General features: G+C 45.1%; 1 protein-coding gene across 1 annotated transcript in view; it reads right to left on the bottom strand.

Annotated features, from left to right (window-relative positions):
- Window positions 1-26,914, bottom strand: part of iqgap1 (IQ motif containing GTPase activating protein 1) — a 42,770-nt gene that overhangs the window by 3,477 nt on the left and 12,379 nt on the right. The window contains exons 3-32 of the mRNA XM_026149414.1: window positions 18,614-18,770; window positions 18,438-18,515; window positions 16,961-17,037; window positions 15,952-16,019; window positions 15,243-15,356; window positions 14,564-14,742; window positions 14,176-14,263; window positions 13,931-14,088; window positions 13,766-13,850; window positions 13,531-13,694; window positions 12,573-12,733; window positions 12,343-12,467; window positions 11,191-11,354; window positions 7,799-7,889; window positions 7,559-7,726; window positions 6,762-6,904; window positions 6,508-6,678; window positions 6,328-6,411; window positions 6,176-6,247; window positions 5,820-5,889; window positions 5,377-5,741; window positions 4,972-5,135; window positions 4,665-4,889; window positions 4,371-4,511; window positions 4,204-4,288; window positions 3,042-3,274; window positions 2,797-2,929; window positions 2,547-2,649; window positions 418-553; window positions 237-324 (exon numbers count right to left, since the gene is read on the bottom strand). Coding sequence (XP_026005199.1) covers window positions 237-324; window positions 418-553; window positions 2,547-2,649; window positions 2,797-2,929; window positions 3,042-3,274; window positions 4,204-4,288; window positions 4,371-4,511; window positions 4,665-4,889; window positions 4,972-5,135; window positions 5,377-5,741; window positions 5,820-5,889; window positions 6,176-6,247; window positions 6,328-6,411; window positions 6,508-6,678; window positions 6,762-6,904; window positions 7,559-7,726; window positions 7,799-7,889; window positions 11,191-11,354; window positions 12,343-12,467; window positions 12,573-12,733; window positions 13,531-13,694; window positions 13,766-13,850; window positions 13,931-14,088; window positions 14,176-14,263; window positions 14,564-14,742; window positions 15,243-15,356; window positions 15,952-16,019; window positions 16,961-17,037; window positions 18,438-18,515; window positions 18,614-18,770 — 4,090 coding nt within the window. The remainder of the gene's footprint in view (window positions 1-236; window positions 325-417; window positions 554-2,546; window positions 2,650-2,796; window positions 2,930-3,041; window positions 3,275-4,203; window positions 4,289-4,370; window positions 4,512-4,664; window positions 4,890-4,971; window positions 5,136-5,376; window positions 5,742-5,819; window positions 5,890-6,175; window positions 6,248-6,327; window positions 6,412-6,507; window positions 6,679-6,761; window positions 6,905-7,558; window positions 7,727-7,798; window positions 7,890-11,190; window positions 11,355-12,342; window positions 12,468-12,572; window positions 12,734-13,530; window positions 13,695-13,765; window positions 13,851-13,930; window positions 14,089-14,175; window positions 14,264-14,563; window positions 14,743-15,242; window positions 15,357-15,951; window positions 16,020-16,960; window positions 17,038-18,437; window positions 18,516-18,613; window positions 18,771-26,914) is intronic.

Genomic DNA, 26,914 nt, shown 5'->3' with positions numbered 1-26,914 from the left:
ATGTGGCTATTGCAGTTTTGTGTTAGTAATTCACCAACTACAGGACAAAGAGTCATGTGTAAAAGTCAGTTCCTGTTTTGGGTCGTAAGGCAGCTCAGTAGTTTTCCGCTCAGATACAACATGCTGAGTAGACATGTCTCAGGACCATCTGCTGAGATGTTGACTTGGTTACAGTCATCACCCATCCAGATTACTGAGACCTGGTGCAGAAACACACAACGTCATGCACTCCCCACCTGCTCTGGGCTGGCTGTTGAGTCCAGGATCTCGGTCAGAGTCTCCCCAGGCTGGAACCGGATCACATCCACAATGAGCCTCTTGGTGCTGGAGAGAGAAACACAAAGACAGAGATGTGAGAAGTCAAAGAGATCCGACAAACAGCAAGCTGCTGACTTGGACTCTGCGGTCTGAACTCACTTTAGCAGGAGCGTCTTTGCGTCCATCTCAGCGTTGGCCTCACCGGGGACATCGAATTTATTCGTGAGAGTGAGCGACACTTCGGTTTTGCCCATCAGCTCTTTGTTGGGGTCGTCAGCGGGGAGAGGATTTTCACCTGAGTGCAACAGAAAACAAGACATCGTAAACTACTGACGAGTTCCTGACCCGTGACCTGCAGAGTGGAGGCAGGGTTTAGACAGCCACCATTTCAGACAGACCTGTTGTTTTCACACAAACGTTCCCTGCCAGCATATTTTAGGCCAGAGGAAGTCCAAAAGCCAGGATATGAAAACCAAAATGAAAACCACAGAACATTGGAGGAAAATGTTCTGTGGTTACGTTTTACGGTGCAGCCACGCTCAGCAACACATTTGAAGTCATTTAGGGATCGATTCCACTCTACCAACATTTAAGGTCCTGTAAACTGAAACATTTAGTTGGCCTTGAAAGCTTGACCCAGACAGACGCTTCCTCTTAGTCACAAATATGTTTCACAGGGTTTTGCAACCCAGGGGTTTCTTATAGATTTGAAATGATTTGGAAGTTTTCAGCCGTTTCTTGGATGTTTTATATTTCTACAAATGTCTTTAAATTTCTTTCCATGAAGCACTCTCTAAACCTAAGTGCTACAACCTTATAGCTAACCTCACATACTCGTTCTTGTGATTGCACCCTCCCTGTGATCGTCCTTTGAAGATCAATCAGCCTGTCTGCTTTGCCACCCAGAGTGTGAATGCACACCTCACACTAACACACTATAGCTAGTTAATGTGAGCATATGCAATTCATGTTAAATAATAAAAACATACCATTGGTGTACCTATTGTACAGAGGCATGTGGTGTGTTTGGCATCAAGCTTACAGCCCACGATAAGAATGAGCAAACATTAATGAACCTTAGTCTGTAAAAACAAGTTTTTTTGTTGTTCATTTAAATATTTGCTATTCACCAGTTATATACATTATATTATGTTATATTATATTATATTATATATATATTAGGGGTGCAACGATACACAAAATTCATGGTTCGGTTCGATACTTTGGTGTCACGGTTCGATATTTTTTTGATACAAAAAAAATGTTCATGCCTTTTTAATTTGTCATTTATTAAAATTATAAATATATATTTTAACTCAAACGTACAGTTTTTAAATTTAATGTTGCTGAAACAACAAAGGGATAAAATAATAAATCTGATCGAGAAATCACTCATCTTTGGAAAAGAGAGTTTATTACAGAGAAATGGCTCTTTCAAAAATAAAAGCTATACTATCCGCTTCTTCTGGGCTATATTCTCAGCAGCATATTAAACATATCAGGTCCCCATAAGGAGAATCCTGTGCTAACGGCTGTCTAAATGACTCGGGTAAAGTTTGTAGCATGCGTGCTTGTTGTTTTTGTCTTTGCACTAGGATGATGTCGGCGTAAATGTGCAGTCATATTTGTTGTGTTCCCACTAGTGCTGTCAGTGTTAATCTCGTTGAAATGACGTTAACGCCATAATGTGGCAAATCTCCGTTAACGAGCTACCGCGGATCGCCCCGTGCGTGGGGCTGGACGGCGTCAACACGTTAACAAGCAAACTGCGCTAACGCAGTAGTTCCCACCCATGTAATTGAGCATTGCGTGGCACATCCAACATACTGTTTTACTTTTGTCCATGACGCGCTTACCTTCAGGGTCATACGTCACATGAAAACCAAAATAGTTCCAAACGCCAGATCTGAATGAGGGTGGGGCAGGTTCAATTTGCCATGTTGCAAGGAGAGCTTAACTTCTGTCTCGCTAGCTTGCGCTGCGCTCAGTGGATCTGCACTCGAGAGTGCAGCCTAGGCGGAGTAGTCGAATGCAGATCCACTGAGCGCTCAACACAGACAGCATCGTCAGAAGAAAAGTTGATCAAATAAATTAAAAATGTTGTATTGTTCGATACATATGCGTACCGAACCGAAAGCACTGTATCGAACGGTTCAATATCGATACGAGTATAGTTGCACCCCTAATATACATATATAGCAGTTTGCCACTTCCAGTGGTTTTGTTCATTTTGTTTTGTCTTATTACTGTTAATTCCTAAATATTACAAAAAAAACGACAAAGCTCACCAATGAGGGACTCCACAGTGGGAACCTCGCCTAGGTCCTCAAGCAGCTCATGGATGGGGTCATTGTGCTCTGGGGCGATGGCATCCTGATGGTCCAGCAGCAGCTAAGGATACAAGTTCAAGTACAAGTACCCGATCAGTGTTCGTACTGTACAGGCAAAACTTTTCAAGACCACCTTAAAGCGAGCGCTTTGGCACCTCAGTCTCAGTCAGTGAGAGATAAATGGATGAATGAGGTGAGTCAAACTCACTGTGTGAGTGTTAATAATCTCTCCGATGGAGATGTAGATGACAGGTTTGGTGACTGTGACCAAGTCTGAGTATTGATCCACGTTGAACTTGTCTTCGAGCGATGGGACGTCGCACGCTGCCAGAAAGAAGCGCCTGTGACAGAAGACAGGAGGAGAATGTCACGGGGAACAGAAACGGTAACAAAGTAACAGTTTTGGTTGTTATTTAGCTGTTCTATGTGCACACATTCATAATCGTATCAGACCTGAACTTCTGGTAGGAGGTGCTAAGGTATTCGTTGATGGGATTGAGGTGGGCGTTATCTCCCAGGAACATCTTGTTGGACGCAGCGTGCTGCAGCATCTTGGCCACAGAGCCCAGGTTCCGTCGCTGCTCGGTGGTCAGCTGACCACCAGCAGACATCTCGATGATGTCAAAGGCATCGGGAGCCACGATGGCCGGGTTCATGTAGCGGTAATACAAAAGGTTGCCCACAATCTGAAAGTTTCAAAGTAAACTTAATGATCACCACCAGAAAAATCAGCAGCATTTCAAAGCTTTGTCTCTATTATGAAGAAAACTATTAGACAAAGAAAGTTTGGGATCTAAAACCTCAGACTGGAAAACACTAACTGAGCAACAACAGGTATCAACAGGTATGACTTCATCGGATTTAATGTTAATTATATAGAAAGGAGGCCTTAACCCAAGACTGTATATGCTGTTATGGTTGGAACCCCTCTACTTTAGGATCATTAGTCATGAGGGTAATGAACAGACTCCCAGGATAAGTGCTAGTGTGTCATGCAGAAGAGCGCTTAAAAGTGTAAGGAACAAGTGGAGCAGTAAGAGAAGGAGAGCCAGAAGAGTGGCATGGCTCACCTTTGCGTCAGCAGTCGGCCGTAACATGGAAAGGAAGGATGGAGCTGGTTGGTGAGGCGGGGAGAGAAGAGCAACAGCAGAGTACGGAGGGGAAAAAAAGGAAAGAGTGTGAAACAAACAGTGAAAGTAGAGCGAAGCAAATGATTGATGAAGAAGGCTGGAGAAGAGAGGCTTATGAAAGATCCAGGTCAAAGGTCAGAGTGTGAAAGAGTGAGCTGTATGCAGAGTGCTTTCTGTGTAGCATGGTTGAACATGTAATGCTCTTAGGGCCACACATCTCTGTGTCAGTAGCACTGTCAGTTTTACACAGGCACAGTCGGCACAGGCACAGACATGCCGATGTTCTTGAACACGACTAAAGTAGTCTGCATGATTCACACTTCAAAATAACACCTGCTGGGTGTTAGCATAGTGCTAACATGCTTCGTCCTGTCTGAAACACAACATTTAAGCTGCTCCTCCCACCGTGTGAGATAACCTTCTCCTGATTGGCTGCCCCTCATGGATAAACAAGAGCATTAAGCTTGCAAATGACTGATGCAAACCTTGAGCAGCTCATCCTCCGTAGCATCTGGGAACTTCTCATGCAGAGTGTCCTTCAGCACTTTGGAGATGAACCGCATCCCGTATCTGAAATAAAACACACAGATGCTGTGACACAAGCCAGAGGTGGGTACTGAAGAAAAAAAAAGCGATGTTGGGAGCAACGTACGGAATCTTTTCCACAGAGACGATTATGGCAGACAGGAATTTGTCAGTGATTGTCTTCATGTTCTTGATGGAGGCTTCCAGTCTGGTCCTCACCTCCTCGTGGCTCATGGCCTGCTCCGGAGTGACGTCATAAGGCAGCTTACTGTAAACAACAGTATGAGGGAGGATACATAGAATAAGGTTAATGTACCTATATGTGCAAGGTAGTGTTCTTTAAAATCTTGTTATTGTGCCGCTCCAGGTGGTGTCTCTGAGTTTTCGGAGAACAAGATGCTGGAGGACACCTCCACCTCACCTGGCCTCTCCAGTCTGAGACTCCATCTGGTTCACCCAGCCCTTGTAGATGTCCACTGGGTCGGTCTTGATGTTTAGCGTTTTGTCATCCATGATCTCCTTGACAACTGGCGCCAGGATCTGCCGCAGTGCATTCTGCCCCCGTGCACCTCTGTGGAAGCTCACTACCATCTTGATTACGGTAGGATTTCCAGTGACAATCTCCTTCATCTGGTCCACTTTTGACCTGCACACAGTTGTTGATGACAAGTCTTTTATTGAATTTAAGACATTTCTTTGTGAATTAGAAAGGTCATCGGGCTTCTCACTTGATCTCCTCCTGCAGGGCGGTCTTGAAGAGCTTGAGTAGCAGGTACTCCTCTCTCTGGTTTGATGCATAGTTATACAGAGTGAAGATTACAGAGTCCATGAACTTGGTGGATTTATTCTGTGGCATCTGGAAGATCAGCTTGGCGAGATACGTGGGGTTGGTCTGAAAGGACGCAGAAAATTTAACAACCTTACAGTATGTATCCACGGTAACACGCTGTGAGGATACTGTGATGCTCAGTGCTTTGTATCTTTACAGGAAAAATGTCAGATCTGTTTACATTACTCTCATTCATCTAAAGAAGCGACTCTGAGAAGTCAAACTGGTGGAAACTTCTCCTCCCTCTGTGCATCAGTGTCCTGTAGCAAAGACAACAAAGTGCAGCGATGTCCTGGGTTCTTACCTGTAACAGGTAGAAGAGGTACTGGTAGGCTTCCAGTTTAAGCCGCTTTTCCTTGCTTAGAGCCTTCAGGCCTCCCTTCTGCTTGGTCATCATCATCATGTCCGACAGCTGGCCCTTGTTCTTCTTGGTCAGCTTTTTACTGTGGGACACCACCTCCTGCAACGTGATCTTGTTCTTCACCAGCAGGCCGATCTTGATGTCCATCAGGTTCAGGTCGTTCTCCAGCTGCTGGTTGGAACGGATGTTGGTGACCACCTCCTCACGGAGCCGCATCAGTTCCAACTCCTCCTGGAAGTCCTGGTCGCTGTGGTCCAGCAGGTGGACGAACTTCCTCACCACCCCCATCGGAGGATTGTCAGCGCTGACTGGAGACAAATAAGGAACATGTCAGGTGGCCCCCCTAAATCGTGAAAAGTTGGTTTGACAGCCCAGGTCCTGCTTACTCAAAGTCTTGTAGTCGTCCCTGGCCTTGTTGGCTCTGATGAAAGCCTGAATCTTCACCACATCATTGATCTGTAAGTGACAACCGCTTGATCAAAGGTGCTCATTACAAACAGCTCCAAAGGGACCCGCAGAGGGTCACATGTGTCAAAGTGCTAAATGAGCCACCGCCTGGAACGCCACAGGAGCCAGAGGAAATGTCAGAGGAGATTTATATCCCGGTAAAAAAGCTTTCATTAAATAACAAGTAATTTGTTTACGTCAATGTAAATTGTGGCAGAGGATGAACAATGACTTCTCTCGAGCGTCCCGCGGCACCTCATTTGAAACGACAGAGGCTGAAACAAATAATACTAACGTGATCTTCAAAGTACTTCAGACGATCCTTATACTTCTTACGAGCTTGATGCATCCGAACCATGGACTGGATCTGAGAGAGATAAAAGGAATGTGTTAGTTTCACACGTATTTAATCACACGCAGACGAATGGAGCCTCACACTAAGCTTACCTTGACGGCCTCAGCAGTGTGGTCTTTCAGGTACTCCTTACGGTCTTTGAACGCCTTCCTCTGTTTGCAGCCTTTCCAGTGAGCCTAAGAACGAGTGAGACCAAAAATGATGACTTCTTCCATCAGGCTCATCTTTCCATCTACACACAAACGTGATGGCAGTAAACATGGCTATATCACCTGTATACAGGTAACAGCAGGGTCTTGGGATTTCAGGAACTCCATCCTCTCCTTTTGGCCTTTTCGGACCAGATAGCCACGGCAGCGGGCTTGTAACTTGGTTATTAGAGTTTCATTGGCCAGCCACAGCTGCTCTCGATTGTAGGCCGTGGTTACCCCAGAGACCACGCCCTGACAGGCAGAAGAAAATAAAGAGTTAAAAGGTGTGTTAAACAGCCGGGAACCCGCAGAGCTTCCCTGGGAGAGACGCCGACCTGGATGTCCTCCTTGTTGAGCTGAGTGTTGTTCTGAATGAAGTTCTCTGGCTCCACCCAGGTGCCCTCCTTGGTTTGCAGGTTGTAGTAGTAGTTGTGTCCTCCCTTGACCCAGTGTTTCACCCACTCACTGCCATTATCACCTAGACACAGGATGGACGGAAGCAAGATAAAAGCAAGTTTCCTCTCGTAGTTGTGCTGTGAAGTGTAGTAATGTGCTAGCACTTTATTTATTAGCCCTAACACATTTCTTATGGCAGCCTGAGCCTTCAACTGTATGCATTTTACATGAAGGCCAACAGGTTTGTGTTTTTTGCGAGCATAAAGCAGACACTAAAGTCACTTCTTTTGGTTTTTGTGTTTCCTTGCAAAAATTCAATTGCCTGACTGGAACAAACCATTTCTACATGGTTCTGACACAGACAGAAAGAGTCGTGAGTTCATGAAAAGCCACACGAAATGCTCGTGCAGAAAGCTGCAGGTTCTCTAACAGTCACTTGAGCCCGAAGTCGATGTTCCCCTTTTAATAGATATTTAATAGATATTAAGGGCACTGATAAAGTAATACCCACCTCCCCATCAGTAATTCTATCACTATATTTGTGTCTTAAAAATAATCAGCAGGTAAGTCTGTGCACCTGTGCAGCTGATGGCTTTGTACTCCACCCTCCTAACGCTAAGACCTCACTATGCACATCGCGGTGTCTCCATCGTTTATATACAGTCTGTGTTACTTATTTCAAGTGTTGCGAGTTTCATCAAAACGCCACATCACTAATCCGTCTCAGGCTCCTCACCTTCCTTCTTTTTCTCCTGTTTGATCTTGGCCAGGTCGTCCTGATAGGTCTGCGCACACTCGGACGTGACGCCATACAGTCCTGCTCCAGGACCACGCAGAGCGGCCAACGTCTGAGCTGCATCTCCGCTGTCCACCGCCTCGTTAACAGCCTGGATGGCCTGAGAGACTGCAGATAGATAGGCTTTAGTTCTCTCTAGACTACTGAAGACAAGTGTGGCATAAATGTACGTATTCTTACACTGCAAAGCCTCTTTTGTGTCCTGGTTGGCTTTCAGAATGGCATCCTGGATCTCATCCAGCCACAGCACAGCAGAAGGATCCTGTGTCTCCTGGATGAACACATGAAAATGTGTTTTGAGACAAACACAGCAAATCCAATCATAAACACGCCACTTTGAGCTCCCGTCACCTCTCTCTGAGCTGCTCACAACATAAGGATGAAGAGTGCTAACAGCAGGAAGTGCATGCTTGGATCTGAGATGATGACCATATTAGGGACATCCCCGATCTATGACATGACAAAGAGCCAAGAATACAAAAAAAGCCTGAGCTTTTGGCTCACAGGGATTTATTCTACATATTATTACAGATGAAGCTCCCATCCCGCTGCCTCAGATCTTCATCTTCTCTTTCTGTTCCCTCTGCTCGTCTGATCACAATGGGAGGGAGGGCCTTTAGCTGCTCTGCCCCTCGACTTTGGAATTCCCTACCCCCGGACCTCAGAAATATTAGTTCATTCTCTCTTTTTAAGTCCACCCTTAAAACTCATCTGTTTAAAATTGCCTATTCTTAAATTTCTGTATGTTTTAACTTTTATCTTCTATTTTTATCATTGTGTATATTTCCAGTCTTTATCTGTTGTACAGTGTCCTTGGGTGCTTTGAAAGGCGCTATTTAAATAAAATGTATTATTATTATTATTATTATTATTATAATAATATGCTGACCTGATTATATGAAATATTCTAATCCAGCATACATGACAAAAAATAAAGTACACTACGGCCCCTTTGTAGGTTTTGCTCAACCAGAAAAGAATTGCCTTCATATATCAGCATGTTGAGAGTTAAATGAGACACAAAAATGGTTAAATATTGCATTTAAAAGATACATTTTCAGAAAAACAGATTATTTTCACAACAGCTGAACAGCAGATTTTGTAGAGATGCTTTGTTAATCCCAGAAAGCCGCTGTCATTTATCTGTGATATTTTTATCTTATGTAACTCCTGCCGTGCATATTTTTACTTTATGGACATTTGCATAGTGCAATCATTCACAGCTGTAGCCCAGCATGCCATTTGTTCACCATACAAACCACTCCAAGACCTCGACTTCTACAATGTTATGAGATGCAGTGGCAAACAGCAGCATCCAGATGGCGCTCTCTGCCTCTGTATAAAGAGTGCAGGAGCTGGCTGCTGCTTGTTCCCGCTGCTTTTCAGAGCCTGGTGAGAGCAGGCAGCTCATTTGGCAACAACACCCCCACCTCCTTGGTGCGCCCCGCCTCTTCACATTTAGTGCCACGCATTAACAGGAGGTGTGAAAGAAGAGGGCGGATAAAATCTGGTCCCGCATCTTGTGCAGCACGCACATGTGTGGAGTCGAACCAGCCCCGTCGTTATAGTAAATAAAGTCGTAGCTGGGATGGTGCCGATGACTGTTTGTGTGTTTGCATTTTGGCGCTGTAACTGGTGATTGCAGGCGATGAGTCACTGCAGTTAGCAGGAGGTGCTAGACAGGGTGTGGTGGCAGAGTGGGCAGCGGGTGGAGGAGGAGGACTTGGGTGAAAGCTTTATGAAGTTTGTCACACAATACAAGCCCACTGTGGAAAGGGAGGAAGTGAAAGCTGGGGGGTGGTGGGGGGGAGGCCATAATTCATCCATCTAGACTTTTCTTCTATACTTAGAAAACATGACTCTCTCTCGTGAGAAACACACACATGCAGAACTACAGTACAGTCTGCACACTGTAAACACTGCAGCTACAATCACATGAAGAGGATGAGGAGAGAATATTTAGCTTGTTAGTCAGTGGAGTCTGGGCAGGACTTCCTGCTGTTTATCTAGGCACAGCCCTCTGCCCACAACAGACGCCAGCTTCTGCCCAAATATCTTCTCACTAACTGTTCTGCAGAGTTAAAGGAGCGACACTAAGAAGCTAGTCGCAAACTCAACATCCAGCAAAAAACAAAGCAAGCCCTGACCTCACGTTACTTGGAAACAGCCACCTTACATTCCCACTATTCCCTGCCCCTTGGAGACATCAGCGGCGGGGAAATACCTCATTGACTTCGACCCTTTGAAACCCAACAGGAAGCTTTAACCACTTCCTGTCTTCAGCTCGTTACTTCAATCAGCCGCACTCGCCCGCTGACACGACGAGCACGGTCAGAGTGCCCGCGGGTCTGTAATGCAGCGGTCAACTTTCTGCCCTTTTATGGAAGCAAACGACTGAGACTGGCTTGTTATTTCCTATGCCTGTGAAATCAGCAGGAAAATAGCTGGCTGCTTTTCCCATCCAGGTTTTTTTCCTCCCCAGCTTCTCTTTTTCCGGTGACTGTACTCAAAGTGAGTTCCCATATGATGTTTTTACAGATTTTAGATGAACCTGATGATGTTGACTTTGAAAACAATGTGGGCAGTGACTTGATAAGAACATTTCCCTTATCAGTGTTTATGCTGGAGCAAAAACAGACTACTTTCTAAAAGCAATGCACCGAGTCCACGCTCGAGAAATCTGGAGGGGACCTTTGGTCAGTGCGGACTTCCTTTGTGCACGGCAGTAAAGCTCTAACCAGCTCCTGCAGCTGAGCTTCAGCTTCAACAGGAAAACAGCACAAGTGTTCTGTGACATCATATGCAAACTGACTGCCTCACCACAAGCGCGCACAAACACACAAGAACCTCCACAGACTCATCATCCATCCAGTAACGATAACACAGGCAAATGAGTCAAAGAGAGCAAGGGTGCCTCTCCATCAATGATCAACCAAAGAGGAGCAACAGAAACGACGTGTCAGGCCTCAGGAAAGAGTGAGAGCAAGGAGACAAGCGCACACGTCCCACACAGACGTGTGACAGGAAGTAAGGGGGGATGGTACACATGACATCAGCGTCCACTCGAATCAAGCACCGCTCCGAGGACAGAGTCACATGAACGACACCTGGTGAGCTTCTTGTGCACCCCCCCCCCCCACACACACACACACACACACACACTAAATCATGCAATATTTGCAACAGCTGTGTTTTAGTGACACAGTACGATGTGTGAACAATCAAACACTCCTCGCATAGCCCAGGATCATTAGTCGACCCAAGAGTAGCAAGTCCATCCCATCTGAATAAGACTCAACATTGCACTAAGTTCATATAAACAAGTCAGTAAGTTGATTAAAGTCTTCTACATGCGTCGCATGTCACGTCAAAGAAAACCAAAACCAAGCTGTAACTGTCTAAGCTGCAGTTAAAACTGTAGCCTGTTTGCATAATGTTCACAGGAATACACACAAAAAGCAAATAGAGGCTGAGTGACGCAGTAATTGCCATCCACAGCCCATGCTTAGCAGATGCAGCCGAACACGTTATTCAGTTTTGCGCAGCAGAAATCAGGAACATGAGGTCCTTACATGAGCCTTCTCCCTGCGGGCCTCCAGCAGTTTGTCATGGTAGTGCTGAGCAATCGACGGGTCCACGTCTGTGAGCTTGGCTGACGGGCTCTGCAGCATGGACAGCGTCTTCGTAGGATCTCCCTCATCCAGGGCTTCATTGATCAACCCAATGGCAGCAATTCCTACAAATGCAGAAGCAGACACACACAGAAAGTGTTGGGCTGTCTGTAAACGTGTGATTCTCATAGGACGACAACGGAAAAGCACCTTTTTGTTAAATACTGCCACATCTTGACTTATCATTCAAGATGTGGCAGTATTTAACAAAAAGGTGCACTATAACTAAACTAAAGCTAAGGAATATAACTAATAAAGGTGCTGAAATGTTCTTAAACTTGAACATATCATACAACAAATAAGAAAACATTTTATGGATCAGAGCTTAGATCATTCTGTTCTATTCATGGGTATGTTTGTGTTTTACCCAGAAACTCTGTTCATTTGTTTGTGGACTGGTGTCTCGAGTCCATAGCCATCTATTTTTTTATAACTACGGGGAGGGAGCAGAAGTGATGACACGGGGTGAGAGACGCGAGCGCCAAGTTTCCAGCTCGCTCTACCTGACCTGGCTCTATATGTTGTATTGTTACCATGGATGGGAAATTGGAACAAAGCTTTTCATGTTTATGTAGCATTTATGTAGCTGCAGCATTTTAACCAGCGAGTTTATGGGGCGTGGCTGCGTTTGTTAGACTGCCATTTGAGGAAGTACAATAATTGGCAGTTCAGTGGAGCCATCCACGGTGATGTTGGTTTAAAAACTTTATATCAAAGTGTCAAACCGATGATCTAGCAGCGCCACGCGTTTATGTTTGCTGCACGAGCACGTCTGAGACCGTGGCACTAAATCACACTTTTAATTAGGAAGACTGTCATCAATGACAGAAACTCCTTAAAACAGAAGGATGTTCAGCATTTTTTGGATGGCATCAGGAACATCATCTGAAACTTTGCTGAAATATCGTGGCTCCATGGTGTGGTGGTTTGATCCTGGGAGGACACACGAGATCAGCAAACACACCGATCTACCAGGTGAGACACCTGTGAACAAGCGAGCAGCCACAAGTTTCTGACAAAGACGTGAATGGATGCGATCGTGTGGCCTCTTACGTTCATGCTCCTCCTGCACAGCCAGGTTGACCTGGTCGATGCAGGCCTGAATGTCGTTCCAGGTCAGATAGTCGGACCCTTCCTCTCTGGCTGCTGCTTTGAGACGCATCAGTTCATCCATGTATCTGAGGAGCACAGGGGTAAAGAGTTTGCACGTCTGCTTTTGTTCACGCAGAAACACTCAAGACTTGACAAAGGACGTGTTGATGACGCCAGGCGTAGGCGCTCACCTCTGAGCGTACTCATCCTCAACATTGCTGAGTCCAGTTACGGTGCTGGACAGTTGTTTCCAGAGAGCCCCTCGGTCTCCGACGTCCAGCGCCTCGTTCATTAGCACCACCGATGACAGCATCTCCACGGCAACGAGCAGCTCGGGGTGGGTAAGGTTACCCTGCGGGACAGAAACATAAAGCGCTTCATATGTAAAACTACCATTATTGCTACTAAAATAATCAACTACACTGTTTACTCGGTCATGAAGGAGGTCGTAAGATACACACCGCTTCCAGTCCAGTATATAATAAATATACACCAAGCATGGCTCCATGCTCGGGTAGGAAATGGGAATTCAAACATGGAGCATGGAAAACAGGACCAAAGTATTCCATGTGGAAATAAATAAAATCTTTCTTAGTTACAGAAACTGGTACGGTGAGTTTGATACGACAACACTGCACCTGCACATTTTATGCTTGCTAACCAGGCTTGCTAGCATTAGCTAATAGGTTAGTGGTTGACGCTCTCACACAATGAGGTCACGATTGGCGCCAAAGGAGACACGGCAACGACAAGTTCACAACCCAATGGCTGCCATCACGGTGAGCACATGCTGTGCTACAAAAGACGGATTCTGATGTCTGTCGTGGAAAACACACGAAAAAACTTTTTTGGGGAAAAAAAAAAAAAGTATATTCTCACATAGATGAGAACTTGGGTTAGGAGTACTTCCTACCTCGGTCTGTGCAGACTTTAGTGTCCTTTCTGTTTTGTGTACGTCTCAGTGAAAAATAAAATAAACTGTGCTATCATCAGAGCAGGCTGGATCCCAATAGAGCACCTGTTGTGATATAAACTGGAAGACTGTCAGCTGCTGCTGTAATTGGCATTAAAGCCACACGAACACGTTTCTCTGCTGAGAACTGTGTCAGTGAGCGTTCGCATTATTCACTGAGCTTTGGGTCCGGGTACCTCTTGGCTCTGCTGCTGCAGGCTGACTAGCTCTCTCTGGTAGAGGTCTGCAGCGCTCGGGTAGACCTCAGGCAGCTGTGCGTCAGGGTTCATGAGCTCCTCCACCGTCTTTTCTGGCACACCTTCTCTGATTGCATTATTGATCCGTTCCACTGCTTTCAGCACTGCACAGAGACAGGAACCGAGTTACAAACGCATAGATAACTTTTTTATAACACAGTTGTTACAGTCGTACTCTTTAGGTAGCTCTCTGCTATCCCGTTGGCCACGTCCACGCCGCTCTGCAGCTCGTCCTTAGTCAGGGCTTCTCCTGGAGACGTCTAAGAAGGAGAAACCAGGTTAATGTGGAAAGAGGGACGCAGGCTTGCTACAGTGGTGGCTGTTAGACTGTTGACCCCACCTGCTCTTTGTTCTCTCGGTCACCCTGCAGCTGTTTCAGGTACCAGGCTTTGTTCTGGGGCTGCAGGTTCTGAATGCCCATGGCCTTCAGCGCCTCATACAACTTATCCTCATCTCCACTCAGCAAGGCCTGTTCAGCTTCACTCAAAGCATTGTTCACTGTTGGAGAGAGGTCGGCATTTCCACGAGTGCACCACAGAATCCAGTAAATACCACAGAGTGTGTGTGTGTGCTGATGTAGCTTACCGTTGACCTTATTGACATTGCCTTGGATTTCTGCCTGGGTAAGAAGCTCATCGTAGATGTCCCTCTCTGCCTCGGCGTTCTCCATTTGCTGTGAGAGCAGAGCAGCACGTTACACATTTGCACTGCATGATACTAGAATAAGACGTTTGTGCGCTTAAAGGGATGTTTGGGCCATGCATTCAAAGTGCATCAGTATGGCAGTGCTTCGTTTTAGCCATTCTCAGCACATCGCAGACTAATGCCAACATTTTCTTCCATCTTCAGGCTGAACCTTCAATTATTTTCTAATCAAAAAGCAGACGCGACTGCTATGAGCTCCCTTCATCTTTAATTATAAAATAATGTGCCTCAGGCTGCTATGAAAGCAGTGGACGGTAAATCCAGTTACCCGCTTGCGTGAGTTGGCCACCTTCTTCCCTTTGGCCTGGTACAACGTGTCGTGGTACTGCTGAGCACAGCTGGGATCCAGTTTGACCAGCATGGCGTTGGGGTTTTGCATAGCGGCCAGCGTGCCCTCTGGTACGCCCTGGTCAATGGCCTCATTTATGGCAATCACAGCAGCGTGCACTGAGGAGGAGAAGCAGTCACACCGTTTACTTTGTTAGTTTTTGTGGAAAAACTTTGAAACGTGGGATTGTAACATCGCTGCCTTACCAGGCTGTTAAAATTGTGTCCTTTGAGCCACAGCTGACTAAATGAAGTCACTTTTCAACTGGTGTTATATACGACACAGTAAAGACGTCACTCATCAACAGATCTTTATCGATCACGTCTCCATTTAAGAAATCATTTATTGGAAGAATTCACAAACGTGACGTGTTTGTTTCTGATTGTCTGTGGCTGTAGAGATGCCGTCTGACGCAGTGATGTCAGGTTGGCTTTGGACTGGACTGAAGTAAACAAAGGCAGGCCGACGGTTTCTTACTTAATCAACAATCAAACGTCCTAAATTCCTGAGTTGGAATAATCCTGAGACGGATGGGAAGAAATGCATCCGTTTCATTAAAGCATTTATTAGAAGCTCTGAGAGCCCGCCCCCTCCCAGCGACACCCGAGCCCCTGCTTACATGCCGCTTCATCCACTGAGAGCTCATTGGCCAGGATCCCACCAATCTTGCTGAAGGCGGGCATCTGGATTCCATACTTTTCCAGCTCGCTCTTCATGTTGTTGATCTCCTCCTCTGGGAGAGAGAAGACAGAGCAGATGGAACAGATCCACGGATCGCAGCGGAGAGGGAAAAAGAGAGAAAGGAGTAGGGTTGGGGGGGCAGAGACAGACTGTTCCTGGCTCATGTGTGATAATCTGATTTTGGAGACTGGCTCAGGGACAGCGAGCTGAGCTGGGCTGACAGGAAACCCTCTGACAGTTACTAATGACTTTCACATTTCCAGGAGCTCCTCCGCTCTTTACTCACAGCGCTGCCAGTGCTGCTCTCAGGCTGACGGCAGTTTCACCATGATTTACATATTACTGTATGTTGTTACAGTGGTGGAGGCTCATAGCAATGACATGACATTTAGCATCACGTGATGAGGTCAGGGGAAGTGTACAAGTATTCCCTGCATAGCGGCTCCAAGCTTTTGTTTACAAGTGGAAGCCAATCAGAAGAAACCCAGCAGCGTGATGTTTAACCATAACAATACAGAATGAGCACCACAGGTTACCTGTAAGCCGCACGCTAACTTTGGCAGTGGTCTGGATTTAAGACGACATAAGGACGTTAATAAGAAGCAAACGAGGAAAACAGATGCGCACGTTCAGGCTCGCACTCTTACCAGTGAAATCGACTTTTCCATACAGGTCCTGGATCTGAGGTGCCAGACCCAACTTGAACAAGTACAGACTGCAACACAGGGGAGAAAAGAAGTGAGTATAAACATGAGTGAAGATGTGCAGAAGAAGAGATGAGCGTCACCACAGGAACGCATATAAACACCAGCGCTTGGCTGACACCTCCAACAACTCCAGGATTTTACTACTCGTTTTATTTTTGGTTACGCAATCGACAAATAGTGAACAGCCAATATGTATGAAATATATGAAAAGTACTGTATGTGCCTTTGCTAAAGGCTGGAAATACTACTTTTAATTATCACTGTGAAGAGGTTCAAACCAAGGAGACGTGATTATTCAGCATGTGCCTATAAATGATCTCAGCTGACCTGGGGCTAAAAGGATATTTAGACTGAACAACAGCGATGTGTAAAAGTGAACTCTGAAGGTTACAGGTAGGAAAGTTAGTTTTGCTGTGAAGTAGAGCAGCAGCACAAGAGGATGAAGAAGAAGGATTTGGGATGGCAGTTTTCAGAGGCACCATGTCTTAATCTGAGAAGATGTTTCAGAGCCGCCTTAACACACCGACCACCACATTAACCGTGAAGGTTTACAAGCTGCTGTACAGCTGCTCACAGCACCAGTTGGACAAACCACACACTTCAGTGTTTACAGTAGAGCACATTTCTGTGGCAGTGCATGTGTGCGTTTTCTTTAGGAGGGTAATTACAGAGCTCAGAGCAATGACAACATCTGCTCTGCTGGCTTTGAAGGCATCAACATCCTTTACACCTGAGCGTGCAATCAAAACAAATGAGCACATACTCTGTGCCGCTGGATACCTCAGTGTCACAGACCCATTGTTGGAGCCTTTTTCAAAAGTCACGCCATATGCTGAGCGCTCCAGGCTTTAATGCTTTTAAAAAAAGAGCCTCAGCAGCAGTCTGAACTGCAGGGCAGCTAAAGCTGGGTCCTTACTGTCAAATCAAACTCAAAGGACGAGACACAAACCTGAGTGCATGTATGCAGTAGATGCAGCGTGGCATGTTCTTCCGGTCATATATGTCTGTGGTCTCAGGGTAGAAGATCTGAAACACAGAGACAACGGCTTCATCATGTCGCAGCATGTGTGCAGGAGTGACTCAGTATATTAGCTCAATGGTGGGATTACTCAATGCAGCTCTTCTATTCACACGCCCTGGCACTGCCTCTGTGGCACAACTGGAATGAAACATTTAACACAGCTACCAGCGGGTCATTTTCATGTCTGATAGTCGATTTTATTCACGTCCAACTAAATGACCCGCTGCCAGTTTGCTCATGTGGAAATTTCTCACAAAGGAGCCTCGTTACTACAACAGGCCAGTGTTTCCTCATTTTAGGCTGAGTGCTCCTTTACTGTCCTGAATGGACAGTTTACAAACCTGCCAACTTCTCCAAAGCACTCCGAGCGTCCGAGGAGTTCAGACCACAGTATCAAAGTCAACGTCCACTGAAGGGAAAGCTTGTTTGAAGCAATCAGTCACTCTGAAAAACGCTGCTGTCATCAAAAATGGGAATCAACCTAAAACTCATTCTTTTCATATAAAAACTACATTTAGTGATTCATTTTAAACATTTGACACGAGGGTAAAGCACCGTTCTGTCACGATGCACAGGGACGGCAGTGCTCTTTAAACTGAGTATTGGTGAGCTGCACTTCAGCGCTGCTCTGAGGATCCTTCTCTGTCGTCTGGCAGCCGTGGCCATCGAGCTCTTTTTCCATCCGATTGTTCATTCGTTTGGTTTGAATTATCAGGAAAAAAAACCCACACCCACTCAGGTCAGACAAACAGCTCAATGCCTGAGGAAATTTAAATTACAGAGTTTCTGACATCCCACTCAAATGCAAGAACAAAGTAAAAATAAAGAACTGCTTTTTTGTGGGGTTGGCATCTTATTTGTAATCTGATATTACCTGTAGCTGCTATCATGACCTTGGTTGATAAAAAAAAGCTCATCAGGTAAAGTAAGTGTCTCCAAACATTCTGAGCAATAAACTAAAACTGTGTGACTTTTAATGTCCCAGCAGTTTCCCATTCTGACAAACGCATGAAAACAACAAGGTCGGAGGAATGGCCCCCCACCCCCCCAACACTGACACGGCAGCATTAATACTGTAGGACTTAAGCCGCTTATTTAAATCTGACAAAGAACTACTCTTAACAGTCACTGGCTGCAGGACCGACACCCTGTCATATATTTACTGTAACGTCATCTCTAGCACACTTCTTTGCAAGCTTAGCTCAGGCTACCTGGGATCATTTGATGTCTTGAGGGTGAGAAATTGAAATGTCAAACAAAGCATGTGCTTTGAATGTGAGCACTGGCATCACGTAACTGGCTGACAATATGCAAAACCAACACAATCCAGTAAGTCTCTGTTGTAAATGCTTAACTGACAGTTTGTGCACATTTGTGTCCCCTGTGGGCTTTGAGCCGGCCTTACCTTTGGCAGTCCCTTCTCTGCCATGGCGTTGAGCCACTGGATGACATTGTCTGTGTGTCTAAAATGAAGACCAGTCGCCTGTAAGAGAGACGTATTACATCAGAGGAGAACAAAGGCTCACAGTAACAAATTACAGTAAATAAATGACAAATGCATAAACATCTGCATGTTTTCACCTTGTAACGTGTCTGCTCACGGTCGTAAATCTTCTTGAGGGAAACTGTCTGCGGCGCAAAGAAGTTGCCCAGTTTGGCCAGATAAACGCCGTTTCTCAGCCCCTCCTCCAGCTCTGTTGTTGGAGGCAAGTCCTCATCCAGGCAGGCCTCCATCCATCTGCAAGGAGGGCAGCACAAACACGTATCATGCATTACAGTCAACAAAAAGCACAACTTCAAGTGAAGATGGAAACACTGCAGTGCCTCTTAAAGGCCATGAAACAAAGTGAGTCATTGCTCACAGCATTTAAAAGCAAATATCACAGATGCATGCAAAGAACATTTGGTCTTGATGTTTAGATTTCCCCCAATAGGTTTAAAGGCGACAAAGCTAACCATAGCCGATAGCTATAAGCTAATTCAACACACTTAGCAAGACCGCTCTCGAGATCATTTTCTGGCAAATACTCAGAAACCTGCTCTGAAGTACAGCTGAGAAGTTTCGGTTTTTAACCCAAAGCACAAACAACTTTTTGTATGTAATGCACGCTAGTGTTAGCACGTGCAGATAGCAACACTGCACCTCCATGACTGCCACCCCTGCTATTAGAATAAGAGCAAAACACTTTCATCTAAAACGGTTCTTTTTGTATAGCAAGTTTTATTTCAGGATAAATGCCATTAAAATATAAACACATCGGCCATCAGAAGTTTCCACAGAAACATTTTCCTACCATAGCCTGATTCATTGGTTATTATGAATAAGGAGTAAGCCCTGCTCGGGTTTAATATTAATGCCGCAGGTCCAAAAGGTCCAACCTCACAGTTAAAAAGGATCCAACTAGTGTCTTGACTTGATCTCAGGGGGAAAGAGCACAGCTTTCCTTCCTGTGTTGATCCGTTTCACACATCAGTATTAATTCTCTGCAGCTCCAAGACAACAAACCCCCCTAACCTGGTTAGTGCTGCTAACCCCTCAGCATTCCTCACGCGTGACATTTCATTTCTTCCAGGTCACACTGTGGAGGCGCATTCCCGCTGAGTGACAGTGTCAGCCCCGGGCCACCGAGCAGACACGCTGAGCTCTCTCACTGGGACGCAACTGGTGGACTAGATTCCACCAGCAAATGTCACTTACCAGTAACAACATATGAAGCCAGCCAATGTTAGTATGTAATTTAAATCACCCTGTCATCTCCTTTCATTCTCTTAAATACGGGTCAGTTTACACTCATTAAAGGAGGAATGATCCCTGCAGCAAAGCATCATGGCGGCGTGTAACAGCATGGTGAACTTTTCTGCTCTAACACTGGTTATGAAACTACTCTGAGTTTTATCTGTGTAACGTCACAGTGTGAAGGCAGTGAAATGAAATGTGTTCTTGTGAACAGACAGCCTGTGTTTGCATTCGCTAAGGAAACACTCCCACTCTTCAGAAACAGCACAAGGTTAACTCTACGCTGATTACAAGATTCCTTTCTTCCTACAGACAGACTGTCCTTAACACACACACACACGCACGCACACGCACACACGCACGCACACACACACACACACGCACACACACACACGCACACACACACACTTGTGAAAACTGTCTCTGACTTTATTCAATCAAATACAAAGTACAGAGGCTCATTTTTAGGCCATATCCACGTCTAAGCTCTTGTTAAAACACTTGTGTGACGAAACATTCACAGCAACATTTTCCAACGTGAGAAGCCAGCGAACCACCAGCTGAAACAACTTCCCTCTCAGGAAGTCGTGACACAGGGTCTCCAGACAGGCCTGCTATTGAGGCTGAGGTGATGGACCCACAGCGCAGGGCTCGGGCCTGCCAGGCAGGAACAAGCCCCCCCTTTCACTGCACATGGGAGCAGTGAAAGGCTCCACAAAGGCTGCTCAGTAATGGCTCTTTTATCAAGGCTATACACATTCCCCTTTTCCCCCAAACACAGACACACCCTCCACTTAACTGGGAAGGACGGCGGCCATGAATGGGATCTCTGAATTGTTTGTCGTCAATTATGGCAAAGAGCTGCCAAAAATGATCCGTGTGACATTTACAGGCGTGTCTACAATTCAAAAAATAACCACAAATATGAAAATGTTATCTGAAGTCTCTAAAGTGGCTGTAAACAGTCTTATCAAAGACGTGACGGTTCAAGAACGTCCTCTGGGACAAGCTCATCGAAGGCTAAAGCTACATTCATGTCATACCAAAAAGATCACCATTAGAAAACTTCTGATATCAAGTTTTTTTGTCCCACTCGACAAAACAGTTTAAGAGCTGCACGCTTTCACACGGACATTAAGTCAGGATTCATGTTTGTGAAACGAAACCAAATCAAATGTTCACACGTCACACTTCAATGATAATATTGGACCGATACTAAAAGCATGAGACAAAGCAAATTAGTGACAATTAAGATTATTTTTAATACTTTTTCCAACAAGGTCCTTATTTAGGAGACAGCTTTCAGTATGTATACTAGCTAGCAACAGTTTACACTGGAAGTACCAGTTTAATGATTTCTGTTGAAAAGCACTAACATTCAGTGCTGACACTCACACTGAATATACGTATTCACAAAGAACTGCAGATGTTTGATGCTCATCGTCCTGCTTTTACTTAAGTTTCAGTTTAATCACTTCTGTAAAACCAAAGGAGTGGCTAATGGCTAATGGCTAATGGCACAGACAGCTAACATGATGTAATGCAGTGTGTGAAAACCAGGCTCAAGCTCTGGTTACTTTTTTAAAATGGTAAGAAGACATCAAACTAAATCAATCTACATGAGTGTGGTTTCATAATGATGACAATAACGTTACACTGCTGTGATTCAGACATGGACGATTTTTTAAAGACAGGAATTCTAAAGTTGTTACATTCTGATAATAAATCTCATCTGTGGAGCTGTAGAAGTTTGTGAATGTAACAGTAATATGCAGAATAAACTACAAGGCCAAATAACCAGTGTTGGGAGGTTACTTTTAAAGTGTATTCCACTACAGATTACATGCCCCAAAATGTATTTTGTAACTTATTCCGTTACGTTACTCAATGACAGTAACGTATTCTGAATACTTTGGATTACTTAATATATTATCATGCTGTTTACAACTACATGAATGTACTATTGTTGTGTGATTTATTACTATTACTGAAGGCTACTCGTCATACCAACTTGATGTTTAAATCTTAATATAAATGAGTAACAGTAGGTGGACATTAGGTAAAGCTGCACTTTCTGCAGCGATCTCGTATAGAAAACGATTCGTCGCGAATATAAAACAGGTCCGCGGCTCCGAACCGTAGTAAAGGGACCTCTGGCTAATACGTCGGGTTCGTGTCGGGCTCGTAGCTGAAAACTAGCTTTACTTTGTTGTCTGGGTCAACTTTGCTAGCGAGAGACAGAGAGAGGCTGAAAGGCTGCTCCAACTGAACTTATTGTTTCAGAGGAAAACACGAACACAGTGTACAGTCGAGTCTTAATAGCTTACTTACAGCTGGGCTCGTCAGGCTCTCTTTTTGGCTGCAGTGGTTATTATTATATTTACATGCTTCCAGCTCCCGTTTCTGCTCGGTGACAGCTCGTACTTTTCCTTTTTCTCCCTCCCTCGCTCACAGACACTTCACGGGTATGACAGTCCATTTTCGCTGCAGCACGGACTACACTGCCCATCAGGCTACATGCTTTAGGGCGATGCCTGTAACACTCTGCCTGTTGCCTTCATATTAAATCATTTTTGTGAATAATTTTTTTAAATATTTCTTCACATCATTATGCTGCTGCAAGTAGAGGTGACATGGGCCACGAGACTGAGACACAGACATCAGAGCCTCTAGAGCCCCAAAAACAGAGAGGGCATAGCCCAACATATGAAACAGGAAAAGACCGCCGTGTAATCCATTTATTTCAGCAAAGTAACTGTATTCTGAATACCACCTTTTTAAACGGTAACTGTAACAGAATACAGTTACTCATATTTTGTATTTTAAATAGTAACGGCAGTACATGTACTCTGTTAGTCCCCAGCACTGCAAATAATCAGCCTCGAGCTGAACATCTGCTGCTGGACCCGTAGATCTTTGTTTTGAAAGGAACCTTTTCTTTTGAAAAAGCAGACAGCTGTCCTTCCTTAGGAAGCACAGCTCCAGCCCCAGAAACTGCTGCTCAACTTCTCCAGGACCACCATAGAGAGCATCCTCACAGACTGCATCACAGTGCGGTGCAGAAGCTGCACAGCTGCTGCTGGACTGTGGCAGGGCCGTACGGCTGGAGAGCCCACACCACAGACTAATACAATCCCACACAAACAGACCAAGAGCAGCTTCTTCCTCGGGCTGTGGCCTCCATCAGCCCCACCCCTCCACATACAACGAGGTGCACTGATAACTGTCAGGACACTCATGTACCCCTATATAAGCACTGTCTCAGGTTAAATAATCTATTTATCATTTTTAATATTTATACTTAATGTTATTTTGCTGATCACAGCAGTTATGTTGTTGTCCTTGTATAAAGACAAAGACTATTCTACTCTAACAGCACAGGACACAGAGGGAAACTGCAGGAATTATTGTCTCATTCCTCCTCAGATCCTGCACGCTTTCAGGAAGCCGATGTCAGTGCTGAGTTCAGAGGTCAGTCTCATAGGAAGAGGTCTGCTACTGACCGCTGTTACTCCAGGAAGACACACCGACCACGCCTCTGCCTGCTATCGAGGAGCTTCCTCTTGTTTTCCTGCATGACTTAAATCAAACGGCCTATACTTGCCCTGCACTCTCTTTGCTAGGATGGTGGGTTTGAGATTGAGGCGGAGCGTTAATAACATAAGCTAACTTCAGCCGCTTCCCTTTTCCCCAGGTTTCACTTTTGGACACAGACACACCGTTAACGTTTGATAACAGCTCAGAAATATAGGCTGTGCAGGCCACACGCCTGGTTACTGTACAGCTGAGTCACTGCTGCCCGATGCCTCTCAGGGAGCGGCCTCATAGGTTTCAATGCCTCATTGTTTGGAACAGTTAGGTCAGGGCTATAAAGAACGATAATGTGCTTCAGTGAGTCGAGTGTGCACATTAGTGAAATTATATTGGTTTAGCATGATAGACATGTGTCTAATGTGAGGCAGGTAATTACACTGATGAACCGTAATTAAGAAACCAGCATTTAGAAATTGGATGTTTGAGGGGAAAATAAAAAGTCCTTTATGAGGACAATCCTACTAAAAAGGGGAAGTCAAGCACTGCCACAGGAAATGACAATTCAGCATTTTAGTCACATGATCAAAAGAAGTCTATATGTTTGCTTATGATAGCATGAACCACACTCAGTGCTGTTTTATTATGATCTCACACCTGGTTGAGGATCTTTCTTCATTTCATGCTTTTGATTTTTTACCACTTATAACCAGATTATTTCACATGGGAGTCCAACTAAATCCTGAGTGCTAGTAACACTAGAAAATTCAGCAACTGAGGTCAGAGACAGCGAGACAGCCGCTCAAAGCTTTTATGGTTAGTCTAACTAGTTCATTTATGTTAAATACATTTCCTGCTGATTACAAAAGAAACCTTTGATCAAATTGTAGTTTATATGTTATATTGTGACAGAACTGTAAGAATAAGTTTTGGTTTAGTGAGCCAAGCACCAGTAAAGCCTCACGTCCACACCTATGGAGCTTGTTCTTTTTACATCGCTTAAAAGATCCAGGATTAACTGGATAATCCTGGATTGGCTAAACCTGGGAATGCTGATACGGTTTATTTGGTTCTAATGCAAGTGAACTGAATTAGCTGAGTAGCCATGAATCACTTGAACTGATTGCACAGTGTTGTGGTCACAGTGTAGGGGAAACGTATAGATGAATGCTGTGACAGGAGTCTGCATAGCTACAGCTCGATGAGAGCTTCTGTTTGAGGGCTCTGTGATGAAAGCCAAACAAGAAAGGAGTGGCTGTTGAATAACAATCACAGAAAACGTGACCACGTTTTTACCAAACCACAGCAGCCGCTGTTTGTCCAACGATGCTCGCTCCACCTGAAATCTTCTTCGTGTCATGAATGCAGCATTTGACTGAAACCTCCCAAACCAGACGAGCCCGGCGTGGTTGGACATTTAGTTCCGTCATGTAATACATGCAATAACCGTGCTGTGCAGCAGGTTTGATTTCTATGCTATTTTACTGTGACACCCAATCCAACAGGAGAAATATCTGGGACCTCATCAAATCATTGGCAGTTTGCAGGATTACCATCCTGGTTAAAATGGGAATGCCCCTGTGCAGAACGATCCCTGCGACACACGTATTCATTGGTGCGATGAGCAGAAACACATGCATCACCAGGCCTAACATTGGGCCACTTTTAGCCTGTGGATGGACCGAGCTGTGGAGAAAAGCAGGAAAAGGCTGAGTGGCGACAGCGCCAAGCTTTGGCACTTATGGACGTGCTCTCAGTCTCGCATTGTTCCCCAGCATTACAGACCTATTTCTGTGTGTGCCTGAAAAGAGAAGGGTAGGAAGTGGTGTTTACATAATAGCTGGAAAGGCAAATGATGTGTGGTGAGCCTTATCTAGCAGCAGCACAATGTCAAGGCACACGTGGCCTCTATGTCCTGCTCTGTGAACCTCTGTGATGCTAAAGGAAGGTGTGTATGCTCAGCCACAACTCTAACACCACAGGCCAATCCAGCCCAGCGGGAATCTGACTGCGTTTCATGGAAAACGAGGCTGTGAGTGATGGAGGGAGACGAGGAGAGAAATGACAGGAGGGAATACAAAGAAAGATGAGTCAAAGCCAAGTTGTCCATTACATGCTTTGCTGCAACACTGGAATCTGTGCACCAAGTGACCTTGCACTTTCCCCACTCACAGTCAAACAGCCTGTCCTGTCTGTGACAGCAAAGCCAACCACGTTACCCTGCACTCACCCACGCCTGCTCCACACAACCCTCTGCTGTCCTTTATGCTACAGAAGGCTTTGATGGATTTATTATTTGCCACCTTGGACATTCTGCTGCATTCTCGTGATAAACGTGAGCTCAGCACATATGCAGGTATGTGCAACAAAAGCTCAAGATTCAGGCTACACCAGCTGCTTTGTTTCAGACACTTTTTCCTGTCCTTGACTCTGTATGATGTTAGAGAGAGCTGATGTAGATAATGCAGTTATCTAAGGCAGCGGTCCCCAAACAGCTGCTGCTGAAACCTTATCGTTATCAGGACTCAAAAAGCCTTTTTAAGACAGAAGATGAACAAACTTATCCGAAAAATAAGGACGACTTGGAACTGTGAAGTATGCAAAGCAGCTCTCGTAGAGCCCAAGAGTCCCAGCACGTCCGACCTGCTTTTACTCGAGTCCCAGACGAGGTCACCTGAGGTCAAATAACAGCTGATGTACAGTACAGCAGGGGGTTGGTGAGCAGGGACGAAACTATTGTGAAGTCCAGAGTGTAACTTGCAGTCTCAGGTTTCACAGGTGGAGGTAGGGCGGGACCTTTCCCGCAGGGCCTTTATGGAGCACTAATCCCTCTCCCTTTCATTCCCATCTCATTCCCTCATTCTCAACTGTTTACTGCCAGCCGAGTGACTCAGGCCTGTTTTCTGGGACGCCTCGCTGTCTCCCAGGAAACAGGCAGCAGGTAGTATTTACACAAATACCCAAAATACTACACTGAATACTACGATGAAGACTCATGTCTCAAAAGGCACAAAGAGCAGAGGAAAGCTGAGTTTCCTGTTAAAACAACCAAGCAAAGAAAAAGAGAAGAAACTAGTAAACAAGTGTTTTTAACTGAAATTTCATCAACAAAAATAAAACTTTGCTCAGAATGAATAAAACAAAAATGTCATCCTTGGAAGCTTTTCATTTATATGGAATCAGCACATCAGCTGAGCCTTCAGGTTTAGTCACCTGACGACTGTAATGGCATCGAAGAGGCCATTTTTCACCTCCTACGCTGGCTGTGACATTACGTAACAGGTATTGCAGCAGCAGCAGCAGCTGTACACAACAGCGTTGGGAAACTTTTGAAAACAGGAAACTGCAGGCAGTTGGCCGGAGCTTTAGGAGGAACTGTGCTGCTCTTGAAGGGTGAGAACACCGGGCTTCTGTTTTACACTGCAACATGACGCTCGGCATGGGGACAGTCCTAATCTTAACTTCAACACCAAAATACAGATTTACAGTTTAAAGCCTTTCATTGCTGTTGCTTCAATTCTCCTCGTCCATGCAATCGATGTTCGTTTTCCTTTTTTAAGCATAAACTTCCTAAAATCTTCTTTTCAGTACTGTGGGTGTCAGATAAGCTCAGA

This window comes from Astatotilapia calliptera, chromosome 1 (genome assembly GCF_900246225.1).
Source record: "Astatotilapia calliptera chromosome 1, fAstCal1.2, whole genome shotgun sequence".
NCBI lineage: Eukaryota > Metazoa > Chordata > Actinopteri > Cichliformes > Cichlidae > Astatotilapia > Astatotilapia calliptera.
Note: the sequence above shows the minus strand (reverse complement) of the source record. Positions and strands in the feature narration are given on the sequence as shown.